Raw genomic sequence first — 25921 nt, 5'->3', positions numbered from 1 at the left:
GAGTTTGGACCCTGCTTAAGATTCTCTCCCTTACCTTCCTCTCCGTACAACTCACACGCTCTGTTTCTCAAAATAATAATAATAGTTAATTTTAAAAGCATGAGAAATTGTGTCCAGTTACTTAAAGAAATCCTTCCCAGGTAGCACCTGACAGGCATATTGGGGAAATTGCCTTTTTAAAAAAAAGATTTTATTTATTTGACAGAGATCACAAGTAGGCAGAGAGGCAGGCAGAGAGAGAGGAGGAAGCAGGCTCCCCACTGAGCAGAGAGCCTGATGCGGGGCTCAATTCCAGGACCCTGGGAACATGACCTGAGCTGAAGGCAGAGGCCTTTAACCCACTGAGCCCCCCAGGTGCCCCGGGAAATTGCCTCTTGTTCAGAATCAAAATTGCCAAGATCTTTATGGCTCCTTTCTTGCCCCTCCCCCTTTCTGTAGTCTAGGTTCTCTGTTTAATTGACATTAGGGCCACCTTTGTTGTGAGCTACTTCAAATATTTTTAGAAAAGTGGTATAGTGTAACATTTTGTCTTTTAAAAACCCCCTAGTATGGGACACCTGGGTGGCTCAGTGGGTTAAAGCCTCTGCCTTTGGCTCAGGGCATGATCCCAGGGTTCTGGGATCGAACCCCACATCGGGCTCTCTGCTCAGCGGGAAGCCTGCTTCCCTTCCTCTCTCTGCCTGCCTCTCTGTCTACTTGTAATCTCTGTCTGTCAAATAAATAAAATCTTCATAAAAAAAAAAATCCCCTAGTATTTATGAACACTTAAAATTAGGAATCTAAACTTGGAAGTGGAAAGGCTGTTGCCTCAATTTAACAAATAAGGATTGTATCATAGAAGCAAGTGTGGGGAAAGATAGATTTTCAGTAAGGAACAAAAAATGAGGTACAGTGAAGAAATGTTTTCTAGAGAAAACTTTAATGCAGTCCTTTTGTTAGATTCATTATTTTACCATCCTGATACTTCTCAGGAGTTGTATTGCTTCCAGTATAAGAGAGTAGTCAGCCACAATGAATTCTGGGTGCTAGTGTAAATTCCAGGAAGAAGATTTGACCCAGCTTGGATGAAACGTGCTTAGGAGTCCCAACAACTGAAGAAGAGTGATGATACCGTATGAATACATCTGCTATCCTTGCAGCCAAGTTGTTTGGGAGGTTGAGTAGAATATTTCCAGAAAAGGTGTGTTGAAAAGAAAATTCAAAGGTGTTCTCTATGGCATACTTTAAGAGATAATTTAGTCAGTCTGAAAATGCATAGTTGGCAAGATGTAGACCAATGGGAACTCTTAAAATTGGTACAACTGGGGACTCCTCGCTGGCTCAGTTGGTAGAGCCTGTGACTCCAGATCTCAGGGTCATGCGTTTGAGCCCTACGTTGAACATATAGATTATTTATAAATAAAAATAATAAAATTTGTACAACTACCTGGGAATTGAATTTAACATTTGTAATCTTGCAAATTGTATACCCTAAAACCTGTAATTTTCACTTCAGAGCATTTATAGGAAAACTACATGCTGCATGCATCATGGGGCATGTACAAGCAGTAGTGGTTGAATATTTGAGACATGGACACCAACCAGTCAGACCACCCAACTAATCAGAAACTGTACCAGCTATAACTAATGGGGTCTTACCGAAGCACAGCCACTGATGACCAAGTCTGTGTACAAGAAGGCTCATAGTTTTCACAGTAGCAAAAAATGACCCAAATGACCATTGATGGGAGTATGGTGATAATTACAGTATATTCATAGAATAGAATTCTGTACAACAATAAAAAATTTTTACAATTTCTGCATTAGCGTGTTAAAAATCTATGAAGAATACTAAGTATTAAATTTACAAACAAAATCTGTGTTTAAAGATACCAGTAAATCTTAAGGGAATGGGAAAAGCCAAAGTCACCTCTTAAGGAAAGTAAGGGGAGGAGGAGGAACACACGGGATCTCATCAGTATTATGTTCTATTTCTTGGGTGTTAGGTCATTCTTTTTCTGTGGGTAGTGGCTTCTCCAGTTTATGTTTTATGCTCTGCTGCCTGCATATATGTTACTATATATATTCTTTTGTACATATCAAACATTCCATTTTTTAAAGTATGTATGCAACACCATTTATGTAAAATTGTATCCATATGTACACATAAAATATTTTTATTAAAGAGCTGGTTAATAAGATTGCAAAAATAAGAGCTTTAGAAGGTGCTACAAGAATACAAGAATGGCACAGTCTTGCGCTAGGTACTCAGATGATGGGCGGAAGGCTTAAGTTGGGTCTTAAAGGATGGATATAAGATAGAAAACTTAAATGAAGGTGAAGAAGAGCACCATATACGCCAGCTCAAAAAAGAAAGTTTAAGAGATGCTCTGAGAAAAGCAAGTATGTAAGTTTGGAGTAAAGAATTAGGTTGAACTGGGGAGATATATTTAGAATGAAAACAAGCGTTTACTTAATACAAGCGTTTACTATAAGCATCAGTTACATCCCAGGCACCTGGCCAAGGGCTACAATGAGACCAAAATGAAAAGGTTCCTGTAGAAGAATTTACAGCTTAGAACTGTAGATTCCATGAAATAGTGTAACACCACCGCTGCCACGGTATTCATACATTTCTTCGTTTAAGTGATTCTTCATCTGTTCATACAGTTATTTAACGTAGCAGTAATTTTGGGCATTACAATTGCTGCCGCAAAGTTAATTTCTGATTCTTTGTCCTCCTACTATTGACGTTTCTCTTGATTAAGTATCTACTAGTGTGTGTGTGTGTGTGTGTGTGTGTGCAAGGCGCCCCGCTTGGTGCTGTGGGGTGGAAAGGAGCTGGGAAGACCTGAAGTCCCAGCCCCGCCGGGCCTCTCTGTCCAACGGAAGGGAAGGGAAAAGGCTCGAATACAATCCTGGCTTTGATAAACGTTCAAGAGGAAAGGGCTAAATTAGGAGGCCAGAAGAGGTCTGGGAGGGTGGCGGCTTTCTGGCAGGACCGGGCCCAGAGGGTCCGCACCGCCAGGTAGGTCAGCTGGCAGCAGGGTCTCCGCACGCACCAGCCTCGCGGGAGGGGGAGTACTCCAGCTGGAGCTGGGCTGGGGGAGCGCGGCGCGCGCAACCTCGGGTGGGCCCCGCCCCCGGCCGCGGTTCTGTGCGCTGATTGGCCTGCACGAGCTTCGCTCCCGGTTGGCGGGAGGTCTCCGAGCGGGTAGTGGCCGCTGTGGAGCGAGTGGCGAGCAACCGCCTGAGGCCTCATAGCGTCTGGGGGAGGCTGTCCCGCGGCCCGGCGCCCTCTCCGCAGCCCCAGGCTTTCTCAGGTATCTTCCGCTCGCGCCCTGTCTTCGGGCCTCGCCGGCCACCCTCCAGTTGCGGCTGCGCCTGGTCCCTCCATCCCTCTGGCAGCGGGCCCCGCCGCCCACCGTGTGTGAGGACGGGGTGGCGTTGCGGCCCCTTTCCTATGCGCTTCCGCTCGTGAGTCCCCTCAGGCTCCCTCGCCGCGACGGGAACACGCCCTCCCAGCGTGCGGGGCCTGGGCTCGGGAGAGGGGCAGGGGGCGTCCAGGTCGGAGTTGGGCGGCGAGGGGAGGCGGCTACGAGCTGTGGCGTGGGCGAGCCGGCGCGGTCCCCTCGGGAGCTCGCCGGTCCCCTCCGTCGTTCTGTGGGGGCTTCGCGAGCCCGTGCCCTCGCGCGGGAGGCCGCGGACCGGCGGCGCAACGGGAGCTACGGAGGGACGACGCGCTCGCACGTGCCGGGCGGTGGCCTCCCGCCGCGGGCCTGGACGGCTTGTCGCCGTCGGGCTCTCCCGGCGCGCGGCGTGGCAGAGGCGCCCGGGGGTGGGGGGGCGGGGACGGCCCCGGCCAACGTTATCCTCCGGGTGGGCCAGTGTCATTCTGCGTCCGCCCCTTCTCCCTCGGCCGCCTTCATCACGTCTTCTTGCCCAGGCGCCACGGCACCGTAGTCGCGGGATCTGAGCGGCTGCATCTCCGTGCTCCGCCCGAGCCCTTCTCCCGGTTTCGCGGTGCCCTTTCCTGCCCGGTCCAGCACGGCCGCAGACCAGCCAGCTTCGATTTTTAGAAAAGAAACTTGTGAAGTAATTGAACACTTGAAGACCGAAAAACCCATGCTTTGTCAAAATTGAGATTCTGCCTGTTAATTTTATTCTCTAACAAAAACGCGTTTTACAATACCTATGATCTCTGTCACCAATACAATTTTAACATTTAAATTCTATTTATTACTGGAGATGAAATGCGGCTGTCATATTCTGACTCTTCTTTCCTTGAAAGGTACCGTTACCTATAAAAAAGATAAAATAATAGTACTGCTGTATTTGGAGTTTTTGCTAAGGGTTCAGCACTGTGTCCATATAGTTTCTTTGCTCATTAACCCTACTAAATGTGGATTATTAACAATATCTAATAATTTTTATTGAATACTAGTATGTGCAGGTTCTAAGAAAACAGGTGTTTCTAGTATCATCATAAGTGAGGACATGGGTGTTCCCAGGATTTGAATAACCTAAGGTCACATAGCTAGACAGAATCCGGTCTTAGTAAAGGTCTATTCTCCAGTATTTTAGCATATACTCTCAACTGGCTCCTCCTTCCTTTCTGCCTTCAGGCACACTTAAGAATCCTGTCTCTCGGGGCACCGGGGCCGCTCACTCAGTTAAGCAGCTGCCTTCGGCTCAGGTCATGATCCCAGGGTCCTTGGATCAAAACCCCGCATTGGGCTCCCTGCTTGGGGAGCCTGGTTCTCCCTCTCCCTCTGCCTGCTGCTCCCCATGCTGTGCTCTCTCTCTCTCCCTCTCTCTGTCAGATAAAGAAATAAAATCTTAAAAAAAAAAAAAATCCTGTCTTTAAAAGAAAAATTCTCCTTTGATTATTGTCCCTTCTAGCTGCTGTTCATTTTCTTCTTTCCAATGATTGCCACATTTAGAAAAGGGGAGGAGCTTCACACCTCGTGCACATCCTTTTGTAACACATCACCTGTCCTCCTATTCAGTCTAGTTTCCATTTATTCCCACCACTTAATTGAAGTGTCTTGGTTTATTCACCAATGGGTTGGATTTCTAATCAGATATCAACCTATCGAAATGTCGGTGCTGTGTAATTTTACTAGACTGTAGCACCTAGAGCTTGGCTGTGTCTAAAACTATTCTATAACCATTAGGTGATAAATTAAATTAGAAAAAAAATTAAAACATAAGAATAATGGAGATTTTATAATAGCCCCACGAAAACTTCCAGCAATTTTGCCAGAATATTTTTTTTCAATTTGTTATATTGTTTTTTAACAATTTAAGTTTTGTGGTTATGATAAGGAAAGATGCTATAGTCATTTCAATAAGGATTCTTTTCTAAGAATTATTTTAGAAAAACAGTGATAAACCCATCTTTCTCCCCTAAAACAATGGCTTATTTAACCACTAAGTCACAGTGTCACATGCATATTTACAATGCAAATGCTAGACTTAAATTTTTATAAAGCAAAAGCTCATAAGCTGGCTTTGTGTCTTGGCAAGATGACAGTGAGTAGTATTAGACTGCTTATCATGTGTCAAGTGTTTTACACATGACTTCATTTAATTTATTAAAAGTTTTTTAGTGGTTAAAGTATATGGGACTTTGGTGTCAAACAGTCCCAGATTCAAGTCCTAGTTTTACCACTCACTAAATATGTGTCCGTGGGCAATTTTCTTCTTCCCTAAGCCTCAAAGTTCTCATCTAGAAAATAAGGATAAATAATGCCCATTTTATAGAAAAGTTCTGAGGATTAAGTGAGAAAATGCATTTAAAGCTTTTAGCACATTGTCTGGCACATATTAAGTGCTTAGTGTGAGACTATAATTATAAGGAAGTCAAGTTTTCCCTGCCTGCCCTGAAATGCCATTGGATTTTGCTCTTAGATTTTTCATATAGCCACACGAGTCCCCAAATACTACTACTATTGTATGGTTCTGTGAGCCACCACCGCTACCACTCTTTATATTACCCCCAGAGAAAAGAAATTATTTCAGTTGCTTATAGATTAACTGTGGTCTATTAAAAAAAATCCAAGATATCCTATTCAAGTGTGAATTCTGGTATGATTATTTTCATGTTGGTGGAGTCTATGTAAAAACTCATTAAAGGATTTTGCCATATGAGCATAGTTTCTCCTAGTTCCTCCTTCTTCCCTGTCTCTTAGCTTTTCCTGATATGGCTCATATATTTTTTAAAGAGTTTTTTTATTTATTTGAGAGAGCACATGAGAGAGGCACAAGCTGAGGGAGTGGCAGAGGGAAGGGAGAAGCAGGCTTCCCGCTGAACAGACAGCCTGACACTGCCTGATCCCAGGACCCTGGGATCATGACCAGAGCCAAAGGCAGCTGCTTATCTGTCTGAGCCACCCAGATACCCCCTGAAATGGCTCATATTTTTTACTTGCCTTGCATTCTTTTCTTCTTGCCATGAGAACTCTATTCTCTCATTATATCTAAATAAAAAACAAAATTTAAAACTATCTAGGGGCACCTGGGTGGCTCAGTGGGTTAAACCTCTGCCTTCAACCCAGGTCATGATCTCCGGGCCCTGGGATCGAGCCCCAAATTGGGCTCTCTGCTCCGCGAGGAGCCTGCTTTCTTTCCCCTCTCTCTGCATGCCTCTCTGCCTACTTGTGATCTCTCTCTCTCTCAAATAAATAAATAAAAATTAAATTAAATTAAACTAAACTATCTCAAGGTGAAATTTGACCAGGAACATACCATTGATAGCTTCTATCCTTAAGCTCCTTCATAACTTTCCAGCCCAGTGTTTGCTGATTAACTTCAATGAATCTCTGTTTGGGGAATTTCACACAGTTCTTTCCCCATTTCCTCAATTTTTATTTGAAGTATCCCAACACATACATAAGGGTTTAGTGGAGTAGTATAAAGCTATACTGTGGACATATTTATTCGATTGACAGTATTTGCATTCTATTTCACAATATATCCATGGTTGTCCTAATATAACAAAACTATTTTAAGTTATTTACTTAATATTGAGTAAAACTTACCTCCTGGGAAATATACCAGTTATTCTGTATTCTGGTACATTCCATCCCCAAGCCTAGCCCCTTCACCCCAGTTTGAAAAGCCCAAATTTAATTCTTTCTATCTAGTTGTAAGGCTGCTCTTACTTTTAAAAAAAGATGCAGATGAGACCTCCAGTTGTCTCCCCAATGAGGTCAGTAGGAAAGAGCAGAGAGTTCTTACGCAAGTCTCAAGGTATAATTTATCACTCATTACTTTTTTTTTTTAAAGATTTTATTTATTTATTTGACAGAGAGAGATTACAAGTAGGCAGAGAGAGAGAGGAGGAAGCAGGCTCCCCGTCGAGCAGAGAGCCCGATGCGGGACTCGATCCCAGGACCCTGAGATCATGACCTGAGCTGAAGGCAGCGGCTTAACCCACTGAGCCACCCAGGCGCCCACTCATTACTTTTTCTGTGGAGTTTGTAGCACCCCAACTCCATAATTGCCTTCAATTACGTTGGCCCTTAGGATCTAAGAAGATAGATGTGGTGAGGGGAGAAGAGTGAAACAGAGTAAGGAGAAGCGATTATAGAACAATTGAATATAATTTCCTCTGCCTAGTTCATTATCTAGCACCTTGCTGTCTAATATGTAGCTGCTAGCTACATGTGGCTGTTGAGCAGTTGAAATGTGGATGGTGCAACTGAAGAATTTTTACTTTTAATTACTGGAGGAGTATAAAATATTTTTCACTTACACACTATTGTTTTGGTAGGACTACATTTCACTCTAACTGTTGGAAATTTAGCAGCTAAATTGAAATACACTGTACGTGTAAATACATACCAGCTTTCAAAGAGTTGGTTTAAAAATAAAGTTTGTAAAATATCTCATTAATTTTTATATTGATTACACACTAAATTGATATTTTAGACATACTAGATTACATAAAATACTAAAATTCAGGCCATTTGCTTATTTATACTAATGGAATACAGCTTTAAAAAATAAAAAATTACATATGTGGCTCACATTATATTGGACATTGCTGATCTAGCCCTACTATATCCAATCTTACTTTCCATTCCTTCCTTCAGCAGGGACGTTTCTGAGGGTCAGGAAGGAGAATCTGTACCTAACTCCTTGAACACCAAGGGCGGCATGGCTGCCTGGGTCACTGTGAGTTATGGATTCAGAGGTTCTCATTAGGGTCTTAGAGTAGTTTCTTGCTTTGCCTATGCTTATCTCCATTTCCTATTCTATAAATACTTTGACCACAAAAGTAATACTAACTAGTAATTATGTGAACTGATTACCACCAAACATGGTAATGATTTTGCATATTGTTAAGTATTGATGAATTAACTTTGTTTCTAATTTTGTTGGATTATAATACTGTACATTCATGTACACTTATAATCAATCACTCAAATAATACGGTCATACACTTACAACTTTAAAAATTAGAGTGATCAATTTATGAGACTCCCTCAAAGCACAAATACCCTACATTTCTTTGTTAGGAATGTTTAAACTTTTCAGTAAATACCAATAAATGCTTGTTGAATAAGTGAATTGTGTAACATCAAGGAATTAACCAATAAAAAAATATTTTGTGTGGGACTGCTTTCAATATAAGACTTGATATGATAATAATTTAGTTCTGGAAATAGTTTGCCTTTTTCCATAAAAAATTTTAAGTGGCATATATAATAACTATATGATAAAATTATGTCAATAGAAGCAGAATTTTAAAATACTAAGAAAAAAGAATACCACAAATAGATTATAGACTCGGCATAGTTCCTATAATTAATTTTCAAATTTGGTTTTGGGGTCCCTAGCCATCAAAGAAAAATGGTATACAGGATCTTACTGTTGGGAAGAGAAGGTATATCAATTACGCAAAGAAAGCATAGCATTTCTTAGCACTGAATTCTAAAAGCAATTTCTTACATGGGTCACTATCACAAATAACATTTTAGTAGCAAGTTCAGTAACACTTTATATGAATGCATCTGTAATGTCATCTGATTAGTTGTTTTTATATAGAAATGAACAAGAGTGTGGTAAATAATTATATGTTTTATTTTTACAGGAACCTTGGGAAACCAAAATGAGACATAATCAACTGTGTTGTGAGACACCACCTACTGTCACTGTTCATGTAAAATCAGGGTCAAATAGATCACATCAGCCTAAAAAACCCATTAATCTGAAGCGTCCTATTTTTAAAGATAATTGGCCAGCATCTGAAAAAAATGCACATAATAGCAACAAGTCTAAACGCCCCAAAGGACCCTGTCTCGTTATACAGCGTCAGGAAATGACTGCTTTCTTTAAGTTATTTGGTAGGTTTAAAATATTTTAATAGGGGTAATTGTAAAGTACTTAAAACTGAGAGAATATAAAGGTCTACTTTACTGTTTTCATAATAATCAAAGAGGATGTTATTTTCTATGTCATTTGTGTCTCCAGCCAGTTTGTTTTTGTTTTACTTAGGTCGTTTTTGTTCTTGTTTTAATGCTGGGTTTTTGTTATTTTGGATTGCTTTTGGTTTAGAAGTTCAGACTCATCTAGCTTCTGGACTACTTAAATCCAAGTGTCAAATGTGAATTCTGGGCAATTCAAGTTCATATTATGAGTTTTGTGTGACCTAAGTAAAATAGCTACATGAAGTCTCAGATGAACCAATTGACCCAGTTTGATTAGGCCTGAAGTGTTTCCCAGAATTATCAGTGCTAAAACTGAGCAAAGTGGGAAGATTGGTCAACCTCAAGAAGCTTCAGTATTATATATAGGGAATATATTTTTTTAAATATTTTATTTTTATTTAAGTATTCTCTTCACCCAACATGGGGCTCGAATTCATTCTCCAAGATCAAGAGTTGCATGTTCTTCCAACTGAACTAGCCAGGCACTTCACATAAGAGGATCTTGTTAAAAATTATGCTTTATCATCATACTCATGTAATGAAATTGAGTTTAAATTTATTTGCTCAGATCATGAGACAATACTACTTGTTGACAAATTTCTTAAAAAAGAAATTTCTTTATATTACTTCTATTAGCCAAGGAAGGGAAGATTTTTTAAGGTAAGGTAGTAAGGTATACAGAATAAATAATAGAATAGATGAATCTGGTAAATATCTATAGGAATGAAGCAAGTCAAGTAGATACCATAGTCTATTAGATCCAGGTGACAGGCACAAGTGTATAAGATAGTTGGGGACAAGAGTGTTTGCCCTACTCAGAAGACAAAAATCTTCAGAAAGAAAGGAAGGAAGGAAGGTGGGCAAGCTGGTTAAGATTTTAAAGAAAAGCAAAAAAGAAGAAAAATATAAATAGAAAAATGTTGAACTACCAGAATATTCCCTGTCAGGATCTAGAATGTTGTTAATATAAATTTCCCTTTCTCTTTAAGACTGGTGCAAAACCATTACCCACAAATGTTTTTATTATTTGTAACTGATCATGAGAAATAAGAGAAAATACCTGGCTCTACTGTAAGTAATCTAAGAAATAGTTGGGGGCCTGGTTGGCTCAGTCAGTAGAGCATGCAACTAACTCTTGATCTTGGGGTCGTGAGTTAGAGCCCCATGTTGGGCTTAGAGTTCACTTTTAAAAAATTAAATTAAGAAGAAATTAATTAGTCTAAGAAAATGGTACTTATTCCTGGAATTTCCATATATTTGAGCATATTGATATTTCTAGGATGTAAAAATGAGTATAAAGAAGTATGTTTTGTTTGTTATTTAACTTAAAATGAAGGGGGTGAATGGGAAAAAGCAGATTTTCTCAGATTATATTCCGACAGCTACTCATATATTTAGGGAATATATGTTTTAGCCTTTTAAAATTGAGTGTTTCTGACCTAATTTTGCATATTTTTAAAAGTATTTTTGTTAATCTTTTGTCATAATACTGTTTTTCCAAAATTACATGTGAATTATGAATAGGTAATAAATTATGAATCTTCTTTATATAGACATTTTCACTGGTATTTAGATAATAGATAATTGGGCAGAGATAAATAGGAGATGAAAAGAAGAATTCAAAACTAAAAATACCCTGAGATCTAATAGGAGAAAGTAGTAGAAAGAATAAAACAAGTAATATTCATTAAGACATTATTTACTAAAGACTGAGTTATCTTTTGTCAGATTCCATTTCCACCAGTAAAGATAGATTTTGGGAAGTCATAAAGTGCTAATCTAGAGTTACCCAAGACATCTTTCTCAAAGAGCTATTGGGCAGCAAGAAATCAAACACTTCTAACACTTCCCCTCCAGTCTGAGCAAATCAGATGGGAAACCCAAGAGTAAAGTAGTAGCTTTTCGTACAGTGCTTGCCATATTTACCAAAGAAATGCAAACTACATTTTAGACAACACTGGTCGGGCCATTTTTGTTTGCTTTCTAAGCACCATTTATAATCCTCTATCTAGAAGTTAATTCTTCAGAAGGATTCTGTTTTTAAAAGACAAGTCATAGCTATCTTTTGTTGTAGATGATGATTTAATTCAAGATTTCTTGTGGATGGACTGCTGCTGTAAAATTGCAGACAAGGTAAATTTGTTAACAGTGTAATCGTTAATCAGCATTATTATGTTACTAGACCATCAGAACTTTAAAAAAGCCTTATAAGAATTTTTAATAATATTAATTAAGGTTAGAAAAAGAACCTGCATTACTCCCTCAAAGTGAAGCCCTTACACATTAATTTTTGAAATTTTTGAAATTTTTAAATTTTTAAAATTAGCATATGTCAGAGATTTACTTTATACTTGAGGAATTGTAGAATATTACTGATGAGATTTAAATGGCCTTAAGTCCATATTTGTTCGGTTGGAAATAAGAATGAGTATAGACTTAATACGTTTTGATCAGAATTACTGCCTTTTTTAAAGCTGTAGAGAAAGAATATTCTGATATTCATTCCACTAAGGAAGGTCTGTTATACATTCTGATATTTTGTAGGTAACTTAGATAAAACAAATCCCAGTAATTTCATAGAGTAAAATTAGTTTATGTTCTTTAAGAATCAGTGTTTCATAAGAGATCATCATGATGCTAACTTACATACATAGGGACCATGATATTTCTATAGTCTTTAGATTTAGCTGAACAGTTATGATTTCAGCTTTGTAAATGCCATCTTAGACCAAGTAGTCATATCAGAAAATTCATTGTGACTCACATCACACTTAATTTTAATGTAACAACCAATGGGAAAGGGATGAATGGAAGACTACCTTATGATTAAATACTTACTAAGTTAATACTGATGTAAACTTTTTTATTTCAAGCTTAAGGTAGCAAAGATAAAATTAGAGTTTGTTTTTTTAATTTCTAATTTTGGAAATTTAATTTTGTAAAATTTCAAACATATATATCTTGAGGTAGAGAAAATAGAACAAAGACCCTCCATGTGCCCATCATGTAGCTACTATGATCATCAGCTCATGGCTCTGCTTGTTTCCTACAATCCTTCCAAGAACTGGATTATTTTGAAGCAAATCTCAGACATCCTAATATCTTGTCCATAAATTTTTCAAGATGATGTATTTCTAGAAAATGAAATCCTTTTAAACATATTCACAAAGTCACTAATATTTTTAAAAATTAGCAGTAATGCCTTCATATAAAATATCTATGTAGTGTGCATGTGGAGTTGTAGAGTTTTCAACAGTAAGTGCATTACAGTAATTAAAGTTGCTGGACAGCAGGGGGCAGTGCTTTTAAAGTAACTAACTGGCATACCATATCAACACTATTTCAAGAGTTCTCTACTGAAAGTACCTTGAAAATTTGGAATAATCTTTGTAGTCAATCCTATGAAGCCAGGATAAATAGGTATTTTATGAGAGGGAATCTAATACATCGGTACTATAAGTTGTTTTTAATTTGGATAGATAGGACCTGGCATAGTGTCCCAATACCAGCCTAGATACTTCTTTCTAGTAACAAATTTAAAACACTGTTTTCCAATGAAAATAGAGCCATGTATTCTAATTTCTGGTTAGAAGTTATTTTTAAAAGGTAATTTTAAAAAGTGAGTATATGAAATTGCTAAGAGAGTAGATCCTAAGTGTTTTTAACAAAAAGGAAAAAAGGTATATGAGGTGATGGATGTGTTGATTTACTTGACTTTGGTATTCATTTCATAATGTATATGTATATCAAATCATCACATTGTAAACTTTAAATATATACAACTTTGTCAGTTATACCTCAATTTAAAAATTGCCACCCTTCGATCAGTCATTCAGTCAACGAATAAATAAAAAGTATGGATGTCTGCAGTTAAGGAGTCAGGAAAAAGTTTTTGTATAGATCTATGCATCAAGCCAATGTGGCAACATACTAACGATTGGTGAATCTATGCAAAGGATATATGGTTATTTGTTTTATTATTATTTCAACTTGTCTATGGATTTGAGATTTAAGGTAGGAAAAAATTGGCTTTCTGTACCCCTGGGGATAAAAATATATGTTTATATAAAAAATAAAAAATTAAAAAATAAATAAATAAAAGAAAGCAGAGTATGTAACACCAAAAAAATAAAAAAATAAAAATAAAAGCCTTCCTTCCATTTAAAAAAAATATTGGCTTTTAGTTAAAAAAATATTGGCAATAATAAAATTTAGGAGTTCTTCCTAATCTTAATCATGATAAATGGTTCAGAACTATTTCTCACCATGTACACGGACTACAGAAGTCAAAAAGTAAGGACCCAAATAAGTAGGGAATTCTGTAATAAAAATAAGTCATGCTTTATTGTTTTTAGCTTATTATTCATCTCAAAGATAACTATTTTAAAGCCATTTTACTTATGAAAGCAAAACATTAATATTAACTTTTACTTTTTTCCTTATAGTATCTTTTGGCTATGACCTTTGTTTATTTCAAGAGAGCTAAATTTACTATAAATGAGCATACCAGGATAAATTTCTTTATTGCTCTGTAAGTATGCTTTCTGCTAAGTGATTTTTGTGGTTCTTATTTGTAATATACGTGATACCTAATTTAAAACACACTATTTTGGGGCAGTAGCTGGCTTGGTTGATAGAACATGCAACTCTTGATCTCTGGGTTGTGAGTTTGGGTACCACATTGGGCATAGAGCCTACTTAAAGAAATAACTAAATAAAGTTAACATTGTAACTCATAAAAAAATAAACAGAGGCTTTTTAAAACCTGATACATATCTTTGAACAGGCCCTTTATATATAGAAGACATACTTTTTTTTTTTTTTATTGATGCCAGTACTTTATTTCCATCTTAAAAGACCAACTGCAACCAAATGAAGTGAACATAACCTCAAGATTTTACTGTCTTCATAATATAAAAATATGAAGTTTAGAACTGGATCACCTGGCCCTTTATCTTCTTATCTCCTCCCAGTTCAAAATGTTTGCATCTCTTAATAGCCAGCATTCTCTTAGATCTGCAATTGGGCTCAACACATTCAAGCCTCAGCACAATCTTCTTTGTAGTTTTAGCCTTTTTCCGGAAAATAGGCTTCGTCTGCCCACCATAGCCACTCTGCTTCCTATCATAACGCCGCTTTCCCTGGGCATAAAGAGAATCTTTTCCTTTCTTGTACTGTGTCACTTTGTGGGGTTGGTGCTTGCCACACTTCTTGCAGAAAGTCCGGCGGGTTTTAGGAACGTTCACCATGTTTGCGAGAGCGCACTCCACACAGAAAGCTAGAAGACATACTTTTTTACTTCAATAGGATATTTTTATGTTCTTTTCACTGATCTTATCCTGCTAGATGCCTAAGTATTCCACTTAAGTTTGTTTTTTGCCTTTTACATTTTTCAGAGTGCTCCATATAAATTATCCCAAATTTTCCTCTTTTGAATTTAGTTATGTTTTAAAAACAAAAATAGTCTCTTTGAAATTTCCAGTAAATTTATAGTTAAAATCATCATTGTCCTTTTACATTAAACAGCTTGTGGAAATGCTGTAGACATACTAATTGTAGATTTATGTCTATAACATAGAAGTTATTCATATCTGATACCTTTAGAAATGACTTAACTCTTTTACTTAAGACACTGAACTTTGACCAAGGAATATGGTTTGTTTTCCAGTTCTTCCATTGACTTTGTATTAGACAGTTCATACTAACTTTGTAGTCTATTAAATGGTTTTAATAACATGGCTTTCTGATCTATAGGTCAGAATTCTACTAGAAGCAATGTAATTTAAGAAAATCAATCTCAATCTCAAAATGTTTTCTACGTAAATATAATACTACAGTTGGAAATGTGTGATATAATTAAAAGGACTTAACTAGTGAACTACATGTGAATACTTAAGGTGAATAGCACAACTGTTAGCACTGATGAGTGAGTTTTAATTCAAAGTCTTTAACTCAGACTCCAAGTGGGAATAGGACTTGAAGAAACTGATCTCTTCTTGTGTTCAGAAGACATCCCCAAGTGTGAGGAAAAATGAACTCTATAACATTTGGTGATGATTGCTAAATTGTGGGGATATAATAGTACTAGCTAATACTGAATGCTATATGTAAGATATCCCAAAAATGATTTTTATAAGCTCCTTGAATCTCCTCTATGAAATACATTATCTAATTATTTTACAGATAGGGAAGTTGAGACTTAGGAAGATAAGTACTTTCCAATCTCACAAAAGTTAGTAGTGGCAGAGCTCAGGTGCAAATTCAGGTGTGACTTGCCAATGACCAAATTCAGTGATTAGCCACTGTTTACATATCTCTTTAGTATTATATCTGTATGTTGATGCAATATCTATTTTGTAGTTTTTCCCCACCTGAAAATTAAAAGCAAACCAGAAGAAGCTTTAGTTTTAATTCTTTTTAATTTAATTAGACCAGATTCCTGAAATTGGATTTGTTTGATGTTTTAGTAATCTTATAACCAGTAAAGCACTGTGTCCGTTTACACTATGTAGTAGTATATGCAGTTGCATTTTATATTGCATAATAAGTTCCATGTTAAAAATAACCTGGATTATTAATTTCCATTTTTTATCTAATCATAATTTTTATATAGCATGACTTAATAGTTCTCAGTAAATATTTTCTCAGTTAGCCACAGTTCTACTCGAGTTCTTTTCCCTTCTATGTATTCTTACAACACTCTGAACTTTTATTGTCATGATTCCATATTCTATTGTACAGTTATTTGTTTCATACATAGTTGCCTCTTTTACTTGACTATAGGCTTCTTAAAGGCAAGGAATGTGTATCTTTTTTGGGTTTTTTTTTTTTGCATCCTTAACATATGGATGTTCTTAATTCTTTATTTGGATAAACATGATTAACTATTATACCAAAAAAAAAAAATGGACTCTGCTCCAAGAAAATCTACTTCAAATTAGAAGACAACTTACATGTATAAAATACAGATATTTTATCACATTGAGCCTGAAAAATTGTTAATCTAGAATAGAATTACAATGTAGACAGGATTTCATAGAACCATAGTACATTATAGATAGTCTATGTTTTGCTTAGTCAATAAGCATGAAAGGGGCCAACCTCTGGCTTCTATCTACCCTTGAATAAGAACTCTCAGGGATACTAAAATAAGGAATTACTTTATGTAATTTCAGAAGACATGTTTTGACTCATATAACTGAATGGGTTTAATAATGAAGTGCTTTATATTAAGGTAATATATGTATAATTTTTGAAGGGAGGATAAAGTAATATGTTGGTGTGAATTTTATATTAAAGTAACTAAATTGAATATGCATATAGTTTTTGTTGAAGGACATAAGTGTATATACAATTAAAAGTAAGTCTTCCTCATATCAAGACCTCAAGATCCTTCCTCAAGGATAATTAACATTTCATATGTATCTGTCTAGAAATAATTTTCTATACATGAACCAGTATATATATCACCCAAATAGAAGTGTACTATATACTTCTGTGCCTTTTGGAAATCTCTGATGTGAAATATCTACAAAAGGAGTGCATGAAGTGTATATATGTATGTATGTTAAAAGAAAAAGCAAAACAAATACTCATGTACCCATGACTCAAGAAAAGAACATTGCAGAATCTTAGAAGCTCCCAGTGCAGTTTCCCAGATAGAGCCCCCTTCCTTCCACAGGTAGTAATTTTCTTGATTTTCTTTATTCCATGTATAAACCTCTAAATAATATATTGTTTAGTTTTTCCTAAACTACAATGACTATGTAGAATAGTCATGTTTTCTGTTCTTCTGTAACTTCCTTCTTTTGCTTTAGAATTTTGAGCTCCATCAATACTGATATGAGTAGCCCTGGTTCATTCATTTTGGCTGCAGAATGATACTCTATTGTTGCTTATATATTTGATTTTTTTTTTACTATCTTATCTTTATGTCCCACTTTTTCTGTTTCTGCCTTCCACTCCATTTTTACCTTCTTTTTGATTGAGATTTTTAAAATTTTTACTTTTTGATACCTTTTGTCCTCTATTTGTTAGGAAATTATGCAGCCTATATCTGTTCTTTTAACAGTTATCCCAGTTACTTATTTTTTTTTAACTTGCTAGACTACTGGTTTATTATAAAAGGATGTAACTCAGGAACAGCTAGATGGAAGAGATGCATAGGGCAGGGTATGGAAAAAGGGCATGGAGCTTCCATACCCTCTCAGCACATCTGATTTCCACATGTTCATCTACCAGGAAGTTCTATCCCATTTATTTTTAATCAAGAATCTTAAGTATTTTAACTCCAGTCACCCCCTTCTCAACTTATATTCTCTTGTTTTGCAATTCTGTAGTTCTACATAAAGCCCTCCAAAAACTTAGACACATTATTGTTGTTGTTTTATACACTGAATGTTTGTTTACATTAACCCACATGCTTACATCTTTGCTTACTGTTCCTTCTTCCATCTCAAACGTTCCACTTGGGATCATTTGTCTTCCTTTCTTACTGCTTTTAAGAACTTGTTTCCTTTGGTGTTTGTCTATTTCAGTATCTTCACACTTCAGGGTCTGTTTCAGTTTATGGTGCCTTGTTCTCTTATATATTTTGTAATTAACTTTCTTCGAAAGTCATCTATGGGGTTTTCATTGTTTCCAGTGAGAAATCTCTATCCTTATCTCTGTTTCTGTTTTATCTAAAATGTCTTTTTTGCTTGTTTGTTTGTTTGACCGCTTTTAAGATTTTCTCTTTATCACTGGTTCTGAACAATTTGATTATGATGTGCATTGTTGTAATTTTCTTTATATTTTGTGCTTTGGGGTTCATTGAGCTTATTAATACTTTATAGCTTTCATCAAATCCCAAATTTTTCAACCGTTTCTTCAAATATTTTTGGCCAGCCAGTACCTGTTAGGGACTCCAGTTTCACCTCTATTATTTTTATTTCTTTTTCTGTGTGTGTCCATTTTGAGTAGTTTATATTGCTGTCTTCAGTGCACAGATCTTTTCTTCTTCAATATTTAGTCTGTCAGTCCCACTCTATATAGTTTTCATCTCTAGAAGTGCAATGGATGTGTCTCCTTATCTTTTTGGACATCCGGAATAAATATAACTGCTTTAATGTCCTTGTCTATTTAATGTCTATTATTTCTAACATGTTTCAGTTTTCACTGATGATACTTTTTATTATGGGTCATGTTTTCCTGCTTCTGTGCATGCCTGATCACCCTCAAATATTGAAGATGATACCGATTCCCATATGTGTATAAGGATTCTACCTGGGTGTGGGGAAAGAGCATAATAAAAGATTAGAGGGAACAGTGCCTTACATTTACCCAGGGCTGAAAATAGTGCCTGTTACCACCAGCCAGAATAAACTCATGATTCACAGGGTATTGAGTATAATACTCAGGAATGTCTTGGCTCAGTAGCGGGGAATGATTAGCCCCAGTCTGAACATTGCTCCAGATCCACCTAACAAATCATAAAAGTAAGACCTGAAAGGATCAGACTGTTTCCAAGTAACTTAACTGCATCCCAGAACAAAGCTCAAGATTTATAGGAGTACAAAAATATGCAGAACTCAATAAGGTAAAATTCACTCTATTTTTATTTTTGACCTACATTTATTTAATTATGAGTAAGGTTGAATGTCTTTTATGTGTTTAGAAGTGATTGTGTGTGTGTCTGTCTGTCCATCTGTGAACTGCCTGTTCATGTCCTTTTCCCATTTCTTTTTTGAGTTGTTGGTCTTTTTTGTTAGGTATCTGGCTAATACAGTTGAAGAAGATGAAGAAGAATCCAAATATGAAATTTTTCCATGGGCTTTAGGGAAAAACTGGAGAAAATTGTTCCCTAATTTCTTAAAGTTAAGGGACCAACTCTGGGATAGAATTGACTATAGGGCTATTGTAAGCAGGCGATGCTGTGAGGAGGTAAGATTTTTTTTAAGTACTTTATATATGTAATCTCAGTTTTCTCTTTATGTAATTTCCCTTGTCTTGTTTTTTAATGTGCTTCTAATATTTCATTTTTCACATATGTGAGAGTAGACTGTTAACCCTGATGGTTACCATGAGTACAGCTTGTATATTACAATGTTGATGTTTTAATTTTATACCACAATAATTAAAAATTGTCATTTGTTTTTCAGAGCAACCTACTTCTGTAGTAAGTATTTTTGTTTGTGTTTCTGTAGTCTAAAAGATCACAAATATATTGGGAAAGAGCAGTGTGCACATTCCAAAATATGTCAATAACATTTGGAGCTGAATAATAGTTTCCATTAAATAAAGTTTGTGAAATTTCAAGTTCCCAAGATTGAAATGCAAACTGCATGGTCTAAAATTTTTAAAAATTTAAATATGTTAAAAGTCATACCTCTTTTCACATAGAATAATACATAAAGTATGTTTCTTTGGTGCCAGATTCTATTAAGATAAAACAGAAAGACACTAAAAATTAAATGATGGGTTATTTTGGGAAGCAAAAGCAAAAATGAACTACTGGGACTTGATCAAGATAAAAAGATTTTGCACAGCAAAGAAGATAGTCAACAAAACCAAAAGACAACTGACAGAATGGGAAAAGATATTTGCAAATGTCTTATCAAATAAAGGGTTACTATTCAAAATCTATGAAGAGCTTAATAAAACTCAACACTCAAAGAACAAATAATCCAGTCAAGAAATGGGTAGAAGATATGAACAGACATTTCTTCAAAGAAGATATAAAAATGGCCAACAGACACATGAAAAAATGCTGTCAACATCACCGAGCATCAGGGAAATACAAATAAAAACTACAATGAGATCCTACCTCACACCACTCAGAATGGCTGAAATTAAGAAGTCAGGAAACAATGAATGTTGGTGAAGATGTGGGAAAAGGGGAACCCTCTTATAGTGCTGGTGGAAATACAAGCTGGTGCATCCACTCTAGCAAACAATGTAATTAAAAAGTTAAAAATAGAGCTACCCTATGATCCAGCAATTGTACTACTAGGTATTTACCCAGAAGGTACAAACATAGTGATCCAAAGAGTTACCTGCACCCCAATGTTTGTAGCAGCAATGTCCACAATAGCCAAACTATGGGAAGAGCTCAGATATCCATCAACAGATGAATGGGTAAAGAAGATGTGGTATGGATGTGTATGTATATATGTATATATACATGCAATGGAATATTACTCAGCCATCAAAAGATGAAACCTTTACTATTTACAATGACATGGATAGAACTAGAAGGTATTACACTAAGCAAAATAGGTCAATCAGAGAAAGACAATTATCATGATTTCACTCATATTGGAGTTTAAGAAACAAAACAGGATCATAGGAGGAGGGAGGGAAAAATAAAACAAGATGAAACCAGAGAGGGAGACAAAAGACAAACCATAAGAGATTCAACTATAGGAACCAAATAGGGTTGCCGGTTGGGGTTGGGGCAGAGGTATAACGGGGATGGGCATTAAAGAGGGCACGTGATATAATGAGCACTGGGTGTTATATACAACTGATGAATCACTGAACTCTACCTCTGAAAATAATGATATATGTTAGTTAATTGTATTTAAATAAAATTTTAAAAATAAAAACAAAAGATGGGTTATTTTATCTAACATTCTGTTTTCACTAAAGAAAAGAGTTAATGTTTCAAACTAAAGAATATTCTAGAGTAGAAAATTAAATGGAAGGCAGTGATCATTGTAAACCTATACTAGTTCAGTGAAGTTTGGTAAATGTGAATTAGATAATGTTATAATGAAATGAAGTCCTATCCAGTTAATGATGATAGTCCAGAAGAGCCAATTAATGGATTAGTGTCAAACTTCAGGGACTATTTTGGAGATGCATCATAGAACTCTTTCCAGAATTAACTTTCTTAATTATATTAATGAGATGAAGATATTAGAAAGCAAGCATAATTGTGGATCAGACTAAGAGGATTGTTGAATGTTGGGGGAAATGAAAGGATTCAAAAATAACCAAGAAGACTGAGTAACAGGCCAAGTTTTTTCAGAATTGAATTCAAAAGAAAAATAAGAAAAATCAGGTGTGTATACTTTCCCCATATTATTGGATCCTCACTAAAGGATTTAAACAACTCATTCCAATTACAGAGCAATGAAAGAGTCCTGTATTGCTGTTTTTTATCACTACCTCCCTAGAGGATAAATTGTGCACCTGTGCCATCCTTGGACATGATAGTAGGCCTTATTTGAACACTCTGATTTTTCCAAAGTAAACAAGCCCCATGATATACCCAGCTAAGAGCATGGAGTAGGTATCAGAGGCAAGAGGCTGGGCTAGGTAATCTGCCCATGGCAGATTGCCCACCCACTCCTAAGAACGACTTGCACTATAACTGCAGCAACTTAATTTACATGATTAGAGCTGGGGTTATTTCAGTTGCTGGCATCAGAGTGTTAAACAGCCAGAGAATGGTATGGCTTAATGGTGTATATGTAAAAGACTAAAAAGTTTTGGATTGCTGTAAACTCAGTTGTGTAATGAGATTTACAGAAAAGATTAGTCTCTCAAGGCTTCAACACTGACAACAGATCTTTTCCCTAAATCTAGATGTGCATATCAAATTCCCTATCTATATTTCATTATCTAGTAGATACCTCAGACTTAACATGCTGAAAATCCAGTTTCTGATTCCCGCACACAGACCTCCAAACTTAACTCCTCCTATAAGCTTCCACATGTTAATAAATGGTAACTTCATCATTCTAGTTGTTCAGTCCAAAAAAAAAGTGGTGTCCTTCACTTCCAACATCCATACCTTAAGAAAATAATCTAGCATCCTACCATTTCACACCTCTTCTGCCACTAAGCCCTACTTTTTTCCCTCTTGCCTCAGTTATTGCCATAACCTTCCAAGTAGTATCTCTTATAATCTTCCTCTCCTGTAGTCTATTTTCATACACCAGCCCGACTAAATCTTTTAGAACCAAGTCAAATCATGACTCCTCTACTCAAAATCCTCCAGAGGCTTCCCATCTCACATAAAGTAAAGGCAAAACCCTTATCATAGTTCTACCTGGTCTACCAACTCTCTTACCTCTTTACTTCATCTCACTTCCCTCCAACTACACTGGCTTCCTTGCCCTTCTTTAAACACAACAAGGACATTCCAAGCTCAGGATTTTTTTTTTTTTTAGGATTTTATTATTTGGAATACTTTTCCCCCAGATATCAGTGTACTTCTCTTCCTCCTTCATTCAAAATTCTACTTTAATATCGTCTCAGAGAAACCTTTCCTTACCACCCTCTATCTAGTAGTATCTCCTGAAATGGAATAAAATTGAAGAGTCCAAAAATAAACCTTCATTTTTATGGTAAACTGAATTTTGACAAAGGTACCAAGAAAATTCAATGGGGAAACAATAGTCTTTTCAACAAATGGTGCTGGACAACTGGATATCCACATGCAAATGAATGCAGTTGGACCTCTATTTTACGTCATATATAAAAGCTAACTCAAAATGGATCAAAGACCCACCTTTTTAAAAAAGGTGTAGTGATAAATCTTCATTATCTTGCATTAGGTTTCTTAGAGATGATACCAAAAGTGCAAGCAACAAAAGAAAATAGAGATCATCATCAAAATTAAAAATTTTTGTCTTTCAAAGAACACCATAAAAAAAGTGAAGAGACAAGTCACAAAGTAGGGGAAAATTTTTCCCAATTATCTGTCCAATAAGGGATTGTATCTAGAATTTATAAAGAGCCCGAACAACTCCACAGTAAAAAGACAACTCAACTTTTAAAAGGGCAAGGATCCAAAAAGGCTTTTTGAAAGAAGATATACAAATAGGCAAAAAAGTACATGGAAAGATGCGCAACATCATTAACCATTAAGCATAAAATCAAAACCACAAGGACATATCACTTCACAACCCCTAGGATGGCTATCATGAAAAAGACAAATAGAACAAGTGTTGTAAGGATATGGAGAAAATGGAACCCTCATACATTTCTGGTGGGAATTTAAAATAGTGTGGTTGTTTCGGAAAACAGTGTGGCAGTTTCTCAAAAGGCTAAACAAAGGGTTACCATACAATGGAGCAATTCCAGTCCTAGCTATATACACACAAAAGAAATGAAAGCTATGTCCACACAATAACTTGTACATGAATATTCATAGCATTATTATAAAAGTCAAAAAGTAAAAACTCAAATGTCCATCAACAAATGAATGGATAAACAATATTATATATCTATTCAATGATATATCACTTGGCAAGTGAAAGGAATGAAGTAGTGATCTGTGTTAAAACATGAATGAACCCTGAAAACATTATGCTAAATGAAAGAAGCCAGTCACGAAGGACCACATATTGTATGATTCCATTTAGCTGAACTGTCTAAAATAGACAAAGCCCAAGAGAAACTAGATGAGAGGTTGCCAGAGGCTGAGGGGAGGGAAAAATGGGGTGTGATTTCTTTTTTTACGGAGTGATGAAAATACTCTAAAATTGACTGTGGTAATGGTTGTACAACTCTGAATATACTAAAAGCCATTGTATTCTTTAAGTGGGTGAACTGTATGGTATTTGAGTTTTAGCTCAATAAAGCTGCTAAAATAACAAGTAGTACCTCCCACTATTCCTCTGTATTTCTTTTCCCAGTTTTCTTCATAGCATGTAACCATCATATAATATATTCCATTTCACCTATCTTGCTAATGTCTATTTACCCTTGCTAGAATATAAATTTCAAGAGGGCATGATCTTTATTTTCTTATTGTACTCCCCAGTCCCTAGAACAGTGTGTGGCATATAGTTGGTACTCAGTAAATACTGCTGACTGACAAAGTGAATGGAATGTAAAGCTTGCAATTCTTTTTTTTTTTTTTAAGTTTTTTTGTTTATTTATTTGACAGATCACAAGTAGGCAGAGAGGCAGGCAGAGAGAGAGAGGAGGAAGCAGGCTCTCAGAGAGCCTGATGTGGGGCTCGATCCCAGGACCCTGGGATCATGACCCGAGCGGAAAGCAGAGGCTTTAACCCACTGAGCCACCCAGGCGCCCCTAAAGCTTGCAATTCTTTTTCATACATTCTTATCTGTGTAGTAGAAAAACAATAAACTATAAAAGTTCTTCACTGGGCTGATTTAGCACTGCTTGTTACAACAGGGGCACATAGATAGGATTTCTTATGGCTATTTCAACTAGGTCCAGTTGAATCATGGTCGTCTATAGGAAAGGAAATTACCTGGACTTTATCCTGTTCTCTTAACTATTCATTTAACAGCTAAGTTAGGAGTAAGACTCAAGTTCAGTGTTGTGGGGGTTGTTATCAAGAAGAATTATATCATTCTTGCCCTGAGGTTTGATGCATTAAAGTGGCAAGACATGTTAGAAATTTAGTTAAGTATTCTATGCATTTGTTAATTGACATTACTGCCAACCCATTTCTTTAGTCTCATCCTAAAGTAAACCCAAGTTATGATAGTATTTACAAACTGGCTTACAATAATTTATATCTACATTATGCTGTACAAATTCATAAATATTTTCATATAAATTCTTATCCTCACAAAAATATCTGTGAGGGTTGTAGAATTCTCATTTGACATCTGATGAAACTGAGGACTGAGGACGTTGAGGTTTACTCAAGATCATACGTCAGTTGAGTGGCAAACCGAGAACTTCACATTTAATGAATTCCTAGTGTTGTTTTCTCTGACAGCTTGCTTCCCACTGCTTATATTGGTTAATTTGGAAAACACATTTATGTCTATTGTGTTATTTTATCTCAGGAATTAAATAGCATTTTTAAAAAGGACTGAAGTAGCATAAGTATTCTATTTTTCTGATGAAGAAACTAGGGCTTAAGGATTGTAACTTGTCCATGGTCATTCATTTAATAAGTGGATGGGCCAGCTAGTACTTAAATTTGGCACTCTTATATACCACTATCAAAAAACTTACTTCCTCCTTTCAGATAGTATAGATTTTTTTAATTCATCTTTTTCTCTCACACCCTCTCTCTCTCTCTTTTTTTTTTTTTTACCTTGGTTGTTGCAAAGAAGCTAAGAGCCAAATTGTATACCTAACTACATTAATTCTATCAGTCTTTACTATGGGCATGTCTGCTTGCTCCCTTTAGCCAAAGTTTTCCTTTTGGGTCCTAGTTTAATGATTTTTCTTTTCTTTTCTTTTCTTTTCTTTTTTTTTTAACTTTTTGTCAGCTGCCTCAAATCCTTTTTTGGAAAGAGATGAAGTATGATTATATTGAAAAATATATGTAGGGGTTCTCCAGAAAAGAGTAAAGACAACTTCCCTATTTATTCTGATCTTATCATCTTACAATTAGTTTACCTTTTTGGATATCAGCTCCTCTGAGGTGGAAATTATTTAGATTGATGATAGCTTAATTTCTAGATTGGTTCATAGATTATGGAATATGCCAATCTGATGAGAATAAGATTCCAATTCCAGTCAGTTTATGCATGATGGAAGGTAGCAGTTTTATCAAGAGGAAGCTTTTCTCTGTTCTTCTTTCT

General features: G+C 36.2%; 2 protein-coding genes across 4 annotated transcripts in view; one reads left to right on the top strand and one right to left on the bottom strand.

Moving 5' to 3' along the window:
- Positions 1-3171: 3171 nt before the first annotated feature.
- SPDYA (speedy/RINGO cell cycle regulator family member A) overlaps positions 3172-25921 on the top strand; it is a 31001-nt gene continuing 8251 nt past the window's right edge. For 2 of the 3 annotated variants that reach the window (XM_013048399.2, XM_045073907.1), the window contains exons 1-5: positions 3172-3302; positions 9080-9332; positions 11491-11549; positions 13862-13947; positions 19166-19337. In XM_013048399.2, coding sequence (XP_012903853.1) covers positions 9098-9332; positions 11491-11549; positions 13862-13947; positions 19166-19337 — 552 coding nt within the window. In that variant the 5' untranslated portion in view covers positions 3172-3302; positions 9080-9097. Of the gene's footprint in view, positions 3303-4185; positions 4271-9079; positions 9333-11490; positions 11550-13861; positions 13948-19165; positions 19338-25921 lie in introns of those variants that run through there. The other variant, XM_045073906.1, reaches the window with a different exon arrangement.
- Positions 14227-14706, bottom strand: LOC101676708 (60S ribosomal protein L36a-like). Its single transcript, XM_004833882.2, has one exon. The coding sequence runs from the start codon at positions 14663-14665 to the stop codon at positions 14345-14347; it is 321 nt and encodes a 106-aa protein (XP_004833939.1). The 5' UTR covers positions 14666-14706; the 3' UTR covers positions 14227-14344.

The sequence above is a fragment of the Mustela putorius genome, unplaced genomic scaffold (genome assembly GCF_011764305.1).
Source record: "Mustela putorius furo isolate JIRA1106 unplaced genomic scaffold, ASM1176430v1.1 tig00537293_pilon_pilon_pilon, whole genome shotgun sequence".
Taxonomy (NCBI): domain Eukaryota; kingdom Metazoa; phylum Chordata; class Mammalia; order Carnivora; family Mustelidae; genus Mustela; species Mustela putorius.
Note: the sequence above shows the minus strand (reverse complement) of the source record. Positions and strands in the feature narration are given on the sequence as shown.